This window comes from Rissa tridactyla, chromosome 2 (genome assembly GCF_028500815.1).
Source record: "Rissa tridactyla isolate bRisTri1 chromosome 2, bRisTri1.patW.cur.20221130, whole genome shotgun sequence".
NCBI classification, from domain to species: Eukaryota; Metazoa; Chordata; class Aves; order Charadriiformes; family Laridae; genus Rissa; species Rissa tridactyla.
The window spans coordinates 9,890,818-9,905,475 of NC_071467.1; the positions used below are offsets into that span (position 1 = coordinate 9,890,818).

A 14,658-nucleotide genomic window follows, 5' to 3' on the forward strand; every position below is an offset into this window, starting at 1 on the left:
GCAATGTTGGTAGACACAAATACAGGAGATCAACACCAAAAGTAATTACGTGACAGAAATTATTTACTCATTTTACAGCAGAATGCATACTGTTCTAAATGACTTAAATTACTTAATTATGTGTTACCTTGCTGACATGCTGACAAAAGGCAGGAACTGCAATCATCTGACTCAGAAAGTTCAGATATGCTGCAACCAGTGCCATGACACCACAACGATTAAACATGGGCAGATTATCCTCATTGATAATGGCAACGTCCTGAAATATACAGGATAGCATTATACTCTCCCAAGTTCTGAATATATGAAAGTCAAAATATTATTATTATTAGCAACACTAGCTGACATACGATGACTATCTGGTAATACGCAGCATTTAATACCTCTCATCTTAAAACCCTGGTCTTTCAGGTCGCTCCTAAATTAGGTACATATTAATCTGAAGTTAGCTTGAAGGATTCGACGCCTATGAAGAGAAATAAGTCTACTCAACTCAAACTTATGTTTCTCAGAAACAGAGTACAGATTAATGACTGGTAGTCTCTTGTCCCTACCACCTGCTCGTCATAACTTTTTTCAGGAAAATTAGAAACAGTAGTTTAATAATAAAAATAATTCTTGGAAGTCACGGGTACAGTACCATAAAGGGAATTATTTAATGCTTATTAGCATTTATGTGTTTATTTAGATTGTATTATTTTTGTTCCAATAAAACAGAACGATATTTTGATCAAGTAAGGATTTGGTTCATTGACATATTTTAAAATTAAGGATGCACTCTGCATTTCAGAGGTTTCATAATGCAGATGCACATTGGGGAATGAGGCTAATGACAGAGTGAACTGGGAATACAGAACACAATTTCATCAAATTTCCACTGCACATGCTAGCGCTATTTATTTGAATGCTTAAATTTTGACACAGATAAAGCTACTAAGTTATATGGTTTCATTGAGGAATGTATGCAAGTATGAAATCATGTTTGATCCTGTAAAGGAAACGTTAAGGAATAAAGCCTGTCAACACAGTGAGAGAATTTTACTCTAGGGTAAGATTAAATAGCCTGGTTTGATAAGTATGTCCAACAAATCAATTAACCATAAACTTTCTTCCAAGGTGAGGACAGTCCATATATTTTATACGGAACACTGACACAAGATCACAGGTCGTAAGAATATCTCGTCGATCTGCTAATGAATACATCAGCAATTCTCCGGAATGTTTCAACAGATTTCCACATCTGCTATATTTCCTGAAGAGAACATGCTGTAGAAGCGTGTAACAAATCTGATTAGTTGAAGCTTCCCTATTAATAAGTGTTGTGTATAAAGTGCGTTTCCTTAATGGATCGATCACATTAGGACTGACTGATGCGACTTCCAATTTGAAGATCAATATGCGAAAAACAAATATAAATTGTCAATCAGTGAACCCAACACTGCTTCAGACTCATACCTGCAAAGCAATAGCTAATCGAATGAGGTCAATAACCACTTCTTCATTGGCAAGTTCAATTGTGGTAAGAGCTAGAGATGTAAACAGCAGTTCAAAGTTTTTTTGGACGTTGTCTTCTTCTTTACAGCCTAAGTAGATGTGTCTGTACAATTGCTGGCCATGCTATTAAAGACAAAAAAGGGAAAATGAGTATTAAGATCATGTAATAACTTAGGTTAGAAAGGATAATTTAAGATTCTGTAGTCCAACTCCCTCCTCTAAGCAGGGCCAACTTTGATGTTAGATGATTTTAGATACATAATTAAAAAAAATAAAAAAGGATAAAATACATGTATACATATACATACATAAACAAGTACAGGATCAATCAAGAAGATCGCTAGTTTACTACCGTGACAGCTGCTTCTTTATAAATACAGAACTCTTCTATTTTATGTAGAAGTGTACAGATAGGGAAGATGATACAGAAAATTGCACACGAATACTGGACTGCGTGTCAGGCACTGGCGTTCATTTCCTACTGAAATATTTTTTAAAAATTGCCCATTTATGAAAAGGAGAAAATAAAATGTAAATCTTGAAACATTCTCAAGAACGTTCAAGTAACTGAGGAGCTCCAAGGGTTATCCTTGTGAAGACATCAAATCTGTTCATTAAGCAAGTCTCCTCGAATAGCAAACGGAGAAGAAATTCTTCTGGAGAGTGTTTCAGGAGATGAGTGCGGCTCATTTATCACTGCGCAGAGGAAGGCTCTAGCTCTAGTGAAGAACGGATTATCTAATGAAAGACCCTCAACTTCGTAAGTGACCTTCCTTTCCTCCTAACACTGTGCGTAACCAAATCTTTGCAAAGAAACTATTATTTCAATGCAAAACAATGAAAACACAGCAAGGCAGGTTAAGAAGCAGGTTTTGCATGCAATACCAGCCCCGCATTCTTAACCTGTACAGGATACAGGTCTGTATCAGCTGACACAGTTAATTTTCAAGATCTAAGGACCAATGCTTTACCTCTGGAAGTACTAGTTCAGCTTTAGAATCAAGAAACATACATCTGTTTTTCAAGCAGGACATATTCATTTAAGAAGTAATAAAGATGTTTTCAGTCTTTTTATTATCTCTAAAATAAAATATATAATTTTTCAAATATCTGCTTTATTTAGAAAAGAAGGAAACAGAGCTATTAGCAAAGCACACAAGCTACTATAATATACACACAGTGAATTTTAGCTGTTTAAAGACACCTTATATTTGGAAAGTAAAAGTAATGAAATTATTCATCCCACTGATAAAGAATTGCACTTCAATATGAAAATAAATTATTATGTGGATTTTCTTGACACGTACTATCTTTCTAGAAGATTGCAAAATGTAAGAAGTTCAACATTTCCCTTTAAAGAAAGGATAGAAATAAGCATCCTGGCTTTGAGAAGGTGGACTGAGATGAAAAGAGCTTTGTGCCTGTCTGGTTTAATTCCACCTAATTCTAGGTACAGAAATTCCTAAGTATGACACAGAATGGCCTTAGGATCCCCACCTAACATCAAACAAATCTAGGTGGTCAATTCAGGTCGTAATGGACTCCTGGAGGTGCTTCACCTCTCTCCTTTGACAATGCAAGGAATCTAGGAAGAGTAGGCTGCTAACACACTTATCTAAAGTAGATGAGAAACATTAGGTTTATGATACGCACCTGAAACACTATGACATGGATAATTATAGAATAACTTCATTCCCCAGGGTTAAAATATTTTTTTTAGAAGATTGTATCATCTTTTCTTGACCTGATAAGAGTCTCTGTTCCTGTCCTGCCCTCTTTTTCAGATGACAGTGTTAACAATTCAAATATTTAGTTTGACAATTAAAATTTTAATCTAGCAAAAATCAGTAAATACAACTTATCCAAAATGTTTTAAATCCTAGACATTAAATCAATCAATTAAAATTTAATTCAGTTTTTACAAAGATACATTACTAATAATTGCCAATGTTGGAGTATTCTTTCTATTTGCATTATTCCAGTATTAATCAAAACAGGTATAAATATACCACAAGGAATATCAACTGTACCAAGTTAGCAAGAACATTTATCTTGCAATGGTACTTGAAAGCTGCACAACTCTATTTTGCATATGATTATATATGTAGCATTTTTATCTCTAGACAAGTTAAATTGCGATTCTGCTGATTTTTGTAATTAGAATAATAAATTAAGGCAGCACTCTGATGACACACATTTATTATTTCACAGCTAATAGGAAACAAAACCAAAACAGTATGGGATAGCTGTGAGAAATTAATATATGTTCTTAGGCAGATAACAGTGATAAACCTTCTAAAGCCTGCTTGAGCTAACTTTGGTAATTTTTATTTTTGTTGTTTACAAACATACCTACACAGATAAACTATAGTCAGGAATGACAAAGCACACTAACAACTATATGCATTTTTTCCCACATAGAAAATAAGGTGTTTATAGTAAAGAAGTAAGTTTACTCCAAATAGGCATCCTTTAAAAAAATAAAGTATCTGGTTTTCTTTAGAATCAAACATACCCAGAAGTCAACTGGCACAATGCCCTATAAAAAGGTGCATTTTTCAGAATCATGGTTTAGATACACACTGTTCTAATTTCATGCACAGAAGGAGTTTCACTGAAGGCATAAATGAAAAGTTTATTCCATGGAACTACCTCTTAAGTGTCTAGAACACCTCAACCTTGAAATCACTAATTTGAAATAAAATCACTCAATAGTGATCTTTGCAACTTGTTGCAAAAACACAGTTGTGGAAAAGTAAAGCAACCGGTTCATTTACTTTATCTTTTTTCTAGCTAGAAAAGTTAACTTTTTCATCTATTACCTTTTTCATGAAGCTCACATCTTGCCTTGAAATTTTGTCTCGTTTTATCTTTAGATCAGAAACATCTGGTATTATTCTACAAAGGAAACAAAAACGTTGTTTTAGCAAAAACAAGTTGAAAGGGAAGAGGATGTGAAATATACGAACGATTCAAACAAAACTTGAAGCCATTTCCATTTTAATTATATCTATGTTTAACAATGACATTCACATTTCAGTTGAAGAGGGAAAAAACGTAAACAGAATTATGACAACCACATATTTTTTTGTCTACATAAAATACCATATTCTGTCTTCCACAGTTAAACTAGCAGGTATTTGCAATGATCATACAAGGTATCATGCACTGAGGCTTACCTGTAAAACTCTTGCCATCAGTAAAAGACACTGAGCACTGTGCATTTATGAAAACAGTACATTAACATTTCATATTAGGAAAAATGTTTAAAAATCAACAGCACTTCTCATTCAAATATTGAACTAGAATTTAAAGCAGGTGAAAGCAAACAAAAAGAATTACCGTATCCCTCTGAGCTTTGCTCTGTTGTCATGCCGATCAATGAGATTATGCAGGATTTCCAAGACCAGCTGCCTTAGCTCAGAGTCTTCCATGAGTGAAGGAGACAATAACGGGTCCAGAAATGGGGGAGGAAGTGCATTAGTTATCGTTGTCGCTTTGTATCCTGAAGTCACCTGTTCATTGTTGGAAGTAAAATTAATGCGTGTCATTACTGCACTGTAAGAATTACTTGCAGCTGTCCCTCACTTTTCAGTGGGCTTGCTTTGGTATCTGAAAGCTGGATTCAAATGGAAGTATTTTGTTAGTTTTGAAAATTCTTAACCTCACTGAGAATTCCGAAGGATTTTAACACTCATATTCAAATAAACTCCCTCATCACTTTGAAAGTGGTATTTCTCAGGGTCCTTCCTCTACCAACACACCCAAAAGAAAAAAATAAGGGTATCATTTATGATTTTTTTTTTTTGGTCAAAATGGCCCATGAAAAGCTGCAGGGCATGAAATGTAGACAGCAATAATTTAATAGAGATTTTTCCATTTCAGGCTCTGAGCTGCTCATATATGGTACTGAGAGAAATCGGGGCCTATATGTACATCTTCAATGTTTACGGATACTACTTTATTGCAAAAAAGAAAGCAAACAGCAAACATCACTTTCTTAGAAATCTGGTACCACGGTGTTGTTTTTTCTTTTTTTTTTTTTTTTTTTAAACTAATACTACCACTGACTTGCCTCATTCAATTACTTTTATTTAAACAAGCTCTGTAGGTACATAAGGAAAAGTTAGCTTCTGTCAATTTAAATATTAATCAGCTGAACATTTAAACCAGTCAGAAATATTTAAAATTTACTGTCCCTTAAAATGGAGGGTACCAGAATATTACAATCTCAAAATCAAAACAGGGTTCAGAAACTCACAAGTATGAACTGTTGAGGATGAGGGGAGCAAAATTATCCAGAATTTAACTATAATAAAAGCAGTCATATTTTCATCTAAGACTTTACATAATAATTATATCATCATTATGCACATTCCATACTATTACACCTTTTACACGTGAACCGTGTTGTACTGGTTTTGTCTGGGATCGAGTTAATTTTCTTCATAGTAGCACACATGCTGCTGCATTCTGGATCTGTGACCAGAACAGTGTGGGTAACGCATGGAGGGTTTAGGTATTGCTGGGCAGCGCTTACACAGCGACAAGGACTATTCTGTTTCTCACACTGCCCTGACAGCAAGGGGGTGGTCAAGAAGCTGGGAGGGGACAGAGCAGGGACAGCTGACCCCAAGTGACCAAAGGCATATTCCATAACATGTGATGTTACGCTCAACAATAAAACTGGTGGGGGGGAAGTTTGCCAGGGCTGCCATCGCTCAGGGACCAGCTGGGTGGGAAGCCATTGGGATCTGTGTTTTTCTTTTTTGGTTTATTGGTGTTTATTCATTGTGGGTTTGTTTGGGTTTTTTTTTAATTATTTGTTTTTCTTGGTTTTGTTCTCTTTCCTTTTTTTACTTACTAAACTGTCTTCATCTCAACCCACTTTTCTCACTTGTACCCTTCCAATTCTTTCCCCGATCTCACCGGGGAAGAGCGAGTACGTGGCTGGGTGATGCTTTGCTGCCTGCCGGGGTTAAAACACACCATGTGAGCCAGCACTATTCCTGCAGCACAAGTGGTTGAAAGGAAATTGTTTGGCAGAGGAGCAGAAGGGCATGTGAAGGTATCTAATCAGTCATTTTGAAAATAGAAAATTACTAATGTTACAAAATGCAAGGCTGCAAATTAATGAAGTGACAGATTTTAATTGCCTATACAGTATTAAGTTCTCTGCCTGTGTACGCATGACAACAGACTAATTAACGTCATGAAGTATTATTCTTTTGTAAAGAACACATGATGTAGAATGCTCGGTTCAGTACACAGAGCAGGCAAGGTTCACCAGTTTCTAGTTCTTTACTATGTGTGCAGATTACATCTGATATACCACAATAAAAGCTTTGCTCTGAACGCAAATTCCTTCTCACAGTTTTTCCACAATATTCATCAATGTCTGAGTAACTTATTAAACACCAAAACACTCATTTTCACATCTTTGTGCCATGATAGGATTTTACTTCCATATTCTAAAAGAGGATCCACAACAAAATTCAGTGTCAAAAATGTTAAATTCCTTCCACATGCACAACTGGAATCCCTTAAAGCATACTTATAGGCTATGCAGCACCCCAAATAATTAGAACAATTCTCCCTGACTTCAATGGAAATTTTTAAAACTGGTGAGATGAATATTGTCAAGAATATTCAAGTTCCGATCAAGACAAGAACTGACCAGACTTGACAAGAACTGTCAAGTTCCTATCAAATATGAGAAAAAACTTCTTTACGGTGAGGGTGACAGAGCACTGGAACAGGCTGCCCAGGGAGGTTGTGGAGTCCCCTTCTCTGGAGATTTTCAAGACCCGCCTGGATGCAGTCCTGAGTAATGTGCTCTAGGCAATCCTGCTTTAGCAGGGGAGTTGGACTAGATGATCTCTAGAGGTCCCTTCCAACTCTGAAAAATTCCGTGATTCCGTGAAGAAGAGTTTAGGCATAGCTGAGTTTATCTTTAATGAAGACAATGTGAAAAAATGACCCTCTGCAGTCCTTTCTAACATGTTTTCTATCCTTAAATTGCAACTGTGAATGCTCAGCTTTTCCGCAAGCCAGAATCTAGGATTTCATATTCTTACACGCACAGAACGGTTCAACTGATTTGCCTAACCCCCCACACAAATTTCTTGTCAAAGCAGGGACAGAAACTCATTTGCCAGGACAGCAACCTACCGCTTTAGTCATGATATCATTCTTTACGCTATTTCCCCTATTTCAGTCACTAAACAGTTTTCAGCTTCTGCAACAGGATGGGCAAGGATTCTACAGGCAAGAGCCCCCTTTACTACCCGCTTCTGATTCTTACCATCAGGAGGTATTTCCAGAAAAAACTCTTTAAAGTTGAAAAACGTATTTGTGATTAAACAGTTAATTACAAATTATACCTTACAAGAAACTTGGGAAATACTAGGAAGGAAAGAATAACGGTGCTTGAGGCTTTAAAGGCTTGGAGATAGGCATTCATTCCTACAGTTTTAAAAATATGTAAAAATTACAGCTTTTCTGGTGTCAGAGACAAAAGTGATTTCACTTTCATGTTGTTAGCACTGCTGGCAGAACTAGTCAACCTATTCTATGATATTCTTTTGGATCTGCAGATCCAATTATAAGTGATATTCACTAAAATGCTTGCTCTAAGAGATGGAGGAATATTTCTTGTAATGTAACTTGGGAAAATGCTGTCACAGGTTTACCCAGTAGAACTACAGATCTATGTGATATGAAATTATGTTTCATTTCATATTACAGAGTTGTAATACTGTACTTATATGTATAAACATATACATAAAGTGAAACGCTGTGTGCTTACAACATAACATACTGAACACAGAAGGCTTACCATAAGTAATGATCTCAATAACATAATTTGAATTCTCCTAGTTCCCAAGTCTCTAAAATCAGAAAAAAAGCTGAGAATTAGTTTCTTTGCATACCTTCAAAATATTATTCTACTTCAGACACCATTCTAACAACTGTGGGTTTGACAACTGAATACAGCAGTCTGGGAAGGGATGCTAGATGACCACAAATAAGGGGCAAATGTTTGCAAATGAGATGCAATAAGTAATTGTTTTTGAAAGGGATATTTATAGGAAGGCTTAAAAAGTGAAGAACATCAGTTGAAAAAAAACAGTAAACGACACATGTGAAGCAGATCTAAATCTTCATGTTTCATTCAGAAATCTCTTTGTAGCTGAAACGTTCAACCTCTAAAAGCTTGACAATTTTCACAAGCATCAGCACTCAAAAGTTCTGGCTTAAAAAGTAATTGAGTCTTTTAAGAAACCAGGACACTTCTTGTTTCAGTCAGACCCCAAAACTTCAAGACTGGAAAAAAGTTATCTGCCAGAACAACTGAAAGAACCCTCCGTTTCCAGATCACAGGAATGTACACGGAACACCACTTAACCTGCTGTTCATCTGTTCTCATTTTCCATCTGCTGCTACTAGAAGAAGTTAAATAACTATTGGTATATAGTCACATACGCACTGTTCTTGCAAGAACTTGGAAGATAAAAGTACACTTGGAATAAATTGCTCCATTCAAACAGACTCTTTCAAGAAAGTAAAAAACGTACAAACCCTTTTGCTCACCAAATAGCGTAAGGAGAGAGCAAGTCTCTTCACAAAAGCTGGCCCCTACATAACAGTGAAAAATTCCACCTTCGTGGGCTCTAATCCTGGCTAGATCCAGTTGGCAGCAGCATTCAAATGTCTTGTGTAGCAGACGCCAAATTTTCAGGTAAGTGTTGCAAGACTGTACCAGCAGTCAGAAAGCCAAATGACGTATGCACATCATACTAACAAACTACTCAGTCCCATGTTTACAGAGAATCCCATAAAGGAAAATTGTATAGCTAAAAAACAAGCAAACAAACAAAAAAACCCCCACACTAACTGGTAATCCAAGTTCAGAATTTTAAATGGATCTGTATTTCAAATACCTTCTTAATGAGCAGTAACTGCTTGGCAGACAGATTTCTATCTCCCATGGAATAGTCCCCAATAGTGCCTGGACACAATACTATATCAAAAAGCCACCAAGAAGCCAGGAGAATGACAATGACTTCCTACTTAAGCTTGCAGGTGATCAGACATATGTGGTACGAAGTATCCACGCATACAAAGAAAAATAGCTGCAGCCTTTTCAGTGACTTTCCCCAGACTGAGGAAAAGCAGGCTTTAAACATAATTATTCATGTTACAGTTAAAAATATTACTTCAATGTATGGCGGCTTTTTAATTATGAGTTTATTACAGGAGTCTGCACACCTACAGCTTTTTCCAATTTCTAAATAAACAGGGAAAATCTAAACCAAAATTAATTCACTGGAATTTCTGCAGTTTATTTCTTAATCTGAAGGCAGCTTGTACAGAATGAACAAAAAACAAAAACCATTTGTAAATCATGCAGCCATTTGAAAAAATATAGTCATAGTTCAATTTCCTTCATTCAGAAAACGCACATATAAGAAGTCACGGAATTTGCCACCATTAAGTAAATAATTTCAGAAACATCTGTACAGATGTGGAGAGAAGAAATGCTTTAGTGAAAAAAAAGAGCTGCATTCCAATGAGGTATTTTCTATCCATAATGTGTTTGGAGATTGATTTCCTACCACTGACACTGTGCTTGTCTTTATTCTGTATAGCATTTAATATAGCCCCTCATGAGCAAGAACCTGCATTTCATTTTTCTTAATTTCCTTCACTTTTTAAGTGAAGGAATTTTTTAGTTTTTAATTTGAAATTAGAGAACGTAGGATATACAAACCCAAGGTGACTGGTATCCAGTGATTGTGAAGTCATGCCCAAAACGGGTACTTTTCCCATAATGAACATCATGATCTCTGATCTTTGGTAATCTGGGAGATTGCTTCCAAAAAATCCTTAAAAAAAAAAAAAAAGGGAAAGAAATCACAGAATGGAAGAGATACAGGGCCATTCTCTTTGTAAGAAAAGCCTTATAAATACAAGGAATACATTTACAAGGTCAGAATAGCCGGAGAATAAAACTCTGATTTGTTTTAGGGCATAATATTTAAATGTTCCTTTCTGCTGAATGGCTTTACAGAGTCTTTTCATGACAGTCACTTTCTTCTTTGAATCCTTAAACTTTCTAATTTAGCTAGACAAGTCGATAATACAGTATGTGAGCAATTGGCTGACAGGTCGGGCTCAAAGAGTTATAGTAAATGGGGTTACATCAGGCTGGTGGCCAGTCACCAGTGGGGTTCCCCAGGGCTCAATTTTAGGGCCAGTGCTCTTTCATGTTTTTATAAATGATCCGAGTGCAGGAACTGAACGTACATTAAGTAAATTTGATGATGATACAAAATTAGTAGGAGCTATGGACTCCCTTGAGGGTACAGAGGCCTTAAAGAGAGATCTGGATAGACTAGAGAGCTGGCCAGTCACCAACCGTATGAAATTTAACAAGAACAAGTGCCGGATTCTGCACCTGGGTTGGGGTAGTCCTCAGTTATCCATACAAATTGGGGGAATGAGAGGCTGGAAAGCAGCCCTGGGGAAAGAGATCTGGGGGTCTGGGTTGACGGCAAGTTGAATATGAGTCAACAGTGTGCCCTGGCAGCCAAAAGGGCCAACCGTGTCCTGGGAGGCATCAAGCACAGCACAGCTAGATTGTCCCACTCTGCACTGCACTGCTGTGGCCCCACCTCACGTACGGTGTGCAGTTTTGGGTGCCTCAATATAAGGACATCAAACTATTGGAGTGGGTCCAGAGGAAGGCGACCAAGATGGTGAACAGCCTGGAGGGCAAGACTTAAAAGGAGCAGCTGAGGTCATTTGGCTTGTTCAGCTTGGAGAAGAGAAGGCTGAGGGGTGACCTCATGGCAGTCTACACCTTCCTCAGGACAGGCTGCAGAGGAGGAGGTGCTGATCTCCTCTCTCTGGTGACCAGCGATAGGACAGGAGCAAATGGAATGAAGCTGCCTCAGGGCAAGTTCAGATTGGACAAAAGGAAAAGCTTCTTTACTGAGAGGGTGGTCGGTCAGTGGAACAGGCTCCCCATGGAAGTGGTCACAGCACCAAGCCTGACAGAGTTCAAGGAGTGTCTAGACAACGCTCTTAGTTGTATGGTTTAGTTTTAGGTAGTCCTGCAGGGAGCTGGACTTGATCATCTTTATGGGCCCCTTCCAACTTGAGACAGTCTGTTCTATTGCTGTGCAATAGCGTAAATGTAACTTTGCTAGAAAGAAGCTTTACTTTAAAGGGTTGTGTTGTAGGAGTTTTGGGGGAGCTTTTTTTAACATTTTATTTCTCACCATTACAGTAAAAATCCAAGTTAATCTACTACGTATTTGCTACTGCTCCAGAAAGCTTCAAGGCATAAGCAAAGGTACAGATTAGTGAATATTTAACTTACATTCCCCCTTGTTCTTTAAGTAAAGGAACACACCTGATAAACACACTGCAATATATAACATCACTACCATAAAGAGAAAATCTGAAAAAAAAAAACGATTGAATGAAATAATTTACAGAAATCGTTGCTCTCGTTTTCATTATTGCGCTTAAAAGTACTTCAGTTAAGTCGTGGTAGCACAACTGGCCATTAGGTGTCATCGTTGACACTACGTTTAACATTGTTTTCTACAAATTTTCAAGTAGTACCTACTAAAATATATTACGGTGTATGATTGCTTGCAATATGACTTTCATGAAAGGATTAATATTTGTTCTGTACCAGGGGTACAGAATAATGTCTATATTTGAAGGGCCAGATAATAATATAACCAACAAATTTACTGTCCACCAGCATTTTTAATTTTCATTGAGATTCCTGGCTGTCTTCTCAGTTAACAATTAAAAGAAAGGTCTTTCAGAAATCAAATAACGTAAAGTGAGACTGAGATTTAGAAGGAAGTACAATCAAAGCTACCACACCTGCCACTTTCCCTTTTTGAGTTCAGCTGTTTTAACACCATCCTGTTGAGGAAGGGGAAGAAGGGGAGCAAATTTAAGTGAGCCTATGCTACAGTTGTTACTCACCAATTGTTTGAATAATCGCATTCTGGACAATCCTCTCATCACTCTCCTTGGAGCTTGTGCTGAAAGTGGCACTTCCTGCTGAACTGCGCCTGTCACCCAGCTCAAAGTCAACACTGATGCGCAAGTGCTTCAACAAGGTATTAAAAACCTCCAGAACTGTTGGGCCTGGAAACAACACGTAACAATGATTGCAGCCGTCAAGGGAAAGATGCTTTAAGAAAATGAAAACTAACCTTTTCAACCCCTTCTCAAAAGAAATCAGATTAAGCTGAAACAAGTGAAATTCACTATTTGAGGGATATGGCCTAGGGATAAACTTTTGAAGCGTGCCTACACCTTGATATTTTAGAAATTATTGTGCTATCAGGAAATGTAATCAGGCATGTATGTGTGATCCATTACTATCAAGTTGTACTGGGTCTGGCTGGGATGGAGTTAACTTTCTTCCTCGCCTCTCGGCTGCCACTGTGCTCTGGATTTGTGACTAAAATAGCGTTGACAACACACCAGTGTTTCAGCTGCTGCTGAACAGTGCCAGCAAGTGTCAAGGCTTTTTCTTTTTCCCCACTCTGTCCCTACAGAGAGCAGTAGGCTGGGAGTGTGCAAGAAGCTGGGAGGAGACACAGACTGGGCCAGCGGACCCAGACTGACCAAAGGGCTATTCCATACCATATAATGTCATGCTCAGCAATAAAAGCTCAAGGAAAGGAGAAGGAAGGGGGGGATGTTTGTATGGCATTTGTCTTCCCAAGGAACTGTTATGCATGCTGAGGCCCTGCTGTCCAAGAAGCAGTTAAACATCTGGCTGTCAATGGGAAGTAGTGAATAAATTCCTTTGCTTTCCTGGTGCACCAGCTTTTGCTTCACCCATTAAATTATCTTTATCTTGACCCATGAGACTTCTCACCTTCTCTCTACCTTCTCCCTGTCCTGTGGGAAAGGGGACTGTGCAAACGGCTGTTGACCAGTCAACCCAGCATGCAAGTTTTACATAGAAAATATGAGTGGTTGCTGAAATTAAGCCTAAACAATGGGTTAAAGTGCAGGTACTTGCACCTTAATTTCAGTTATTTCAAAACCTGCTACTAAAATCCAGTTCTATATATTGGATCAAATAATGAGCTCTTTTCATAATATGGTAAAAGACTTCACAAGACTGTGAATGCAAGTAGATTTCATATAAAGAGAAAAGACAGGTTCAGAGTCAAGCTAATGAAGCAAAGCAGTAATGTTTCAGCAGGAGACCAAAGAAAAACAACAGCAGAGCACATGTGTGTACACATCCTCGTAACTACTCTTATTTCAAGGAACTATGCTACCTTAAATGACATAATTCACCTTATTTCAGCTGCTTCACAGTTACTAAGGTAAAATTTCTCAAAGATCATTCTACTCTTGACTCCCATATTACCACTCATCTCACAGCAGCTGCATCACAAAGCGACAGTGCTTGTGACATTTTGTAGTCACACACATTTCTCTCAGACTTTGTGAATTTTTATTTTCACGAGGCTGTAAAAATACATCTACTCATCTTTTCAATGCAAAGGAATATAAAACAGTCAAACGACCAAGTAAGTACGTTTCAGTAGTTGTAAACCAAGTAAAATTTCAAGCATTTTATCAGCACAAATGAGAAAAAAATTAATAAGCACAAAACATTCTCAAAATGTATGCTTTCATTCAGTCTGAAAATAAAGTGAAAATGAGCACCACTCTTCAAATCTATCCTTTGACCTGACGCCCTTAATTTAAGAGGACTTACCTATCGATCCTTTAGCTGCTATTGCAACTGCTTCCAAAAGAACCTGAATAATGCCAGCACGAACTCGTGGCGAGTCCCTTTTGCGAACATCAAGGTGTCCAAGAATTTCTTGTATTACATGATGGGAATATTGTGCCTATTAAAACACAAACAAGCAGAAAGAAAAGCTTCATCTGTGACTTTAAATAAGAATAAACTCATAAACCTTTCAGCTGTAGTTCCTATTAGCTGTTATAGCTAATATAGGTGTTCCTAATTATAGCTGTTCCTATTCTGCAACATAAACTCATAGATTTATCTAAATTTCAATCAATTCATGATTAAATATGGATTTTTAAAAATTTTTTAAAAATTTTTAAGTAAGTTTTTTTTAAAACTACCATGAA

General features: G+C 37.3%; 1 protein-coding gene across 4 annotated transcripts in view; it reads right to left on the reverse strand.

Moving 5' to 3' along the window:
- The window catches only part of EFR3A (EFR3 homolog A), an 86,111-nt gene that overhangs the window by 19,264 nt on the left and 52,189 nt on the right, over positions 1-14,658 (reverse strand). For all 4 annotated transcript variants that reach the window (XM_054190930.1, XM_054190929.1, XM_054190931.1 and 1 more), the window contains 8 exons: positions 14,273-14,408; positions 12,508-12,672; positions 10,268-10,382; positions 8,333-8,384; positions 4,837-5,009; positions 4,317-4,392; positions 1,456-1,617; positions 128-259 (listed from right to left, as the gene is read on the reverse strand). In XM_054190930.1, coding sequence (XP_054046905.1) covers positions 128-259; positions 1,456-1,617; positions 4,317-4,392; positions 4,837-5,009; positions 8,333-8,384; positions 10,268-10,382; positions 12,508-12,672; positions 14,273-14,408 — 1,011 coding nt within the window. The remainder of the gene's footprint in view (positions 1-127; positions 260-1,455; positions 1,618-4,316; positions 4,393-4,836; positions 5,010-8,332; positions 8,385-10,267; positions 10,383-12,507; positions 12,673-14,272; positions 14,409-14,658) is intronic.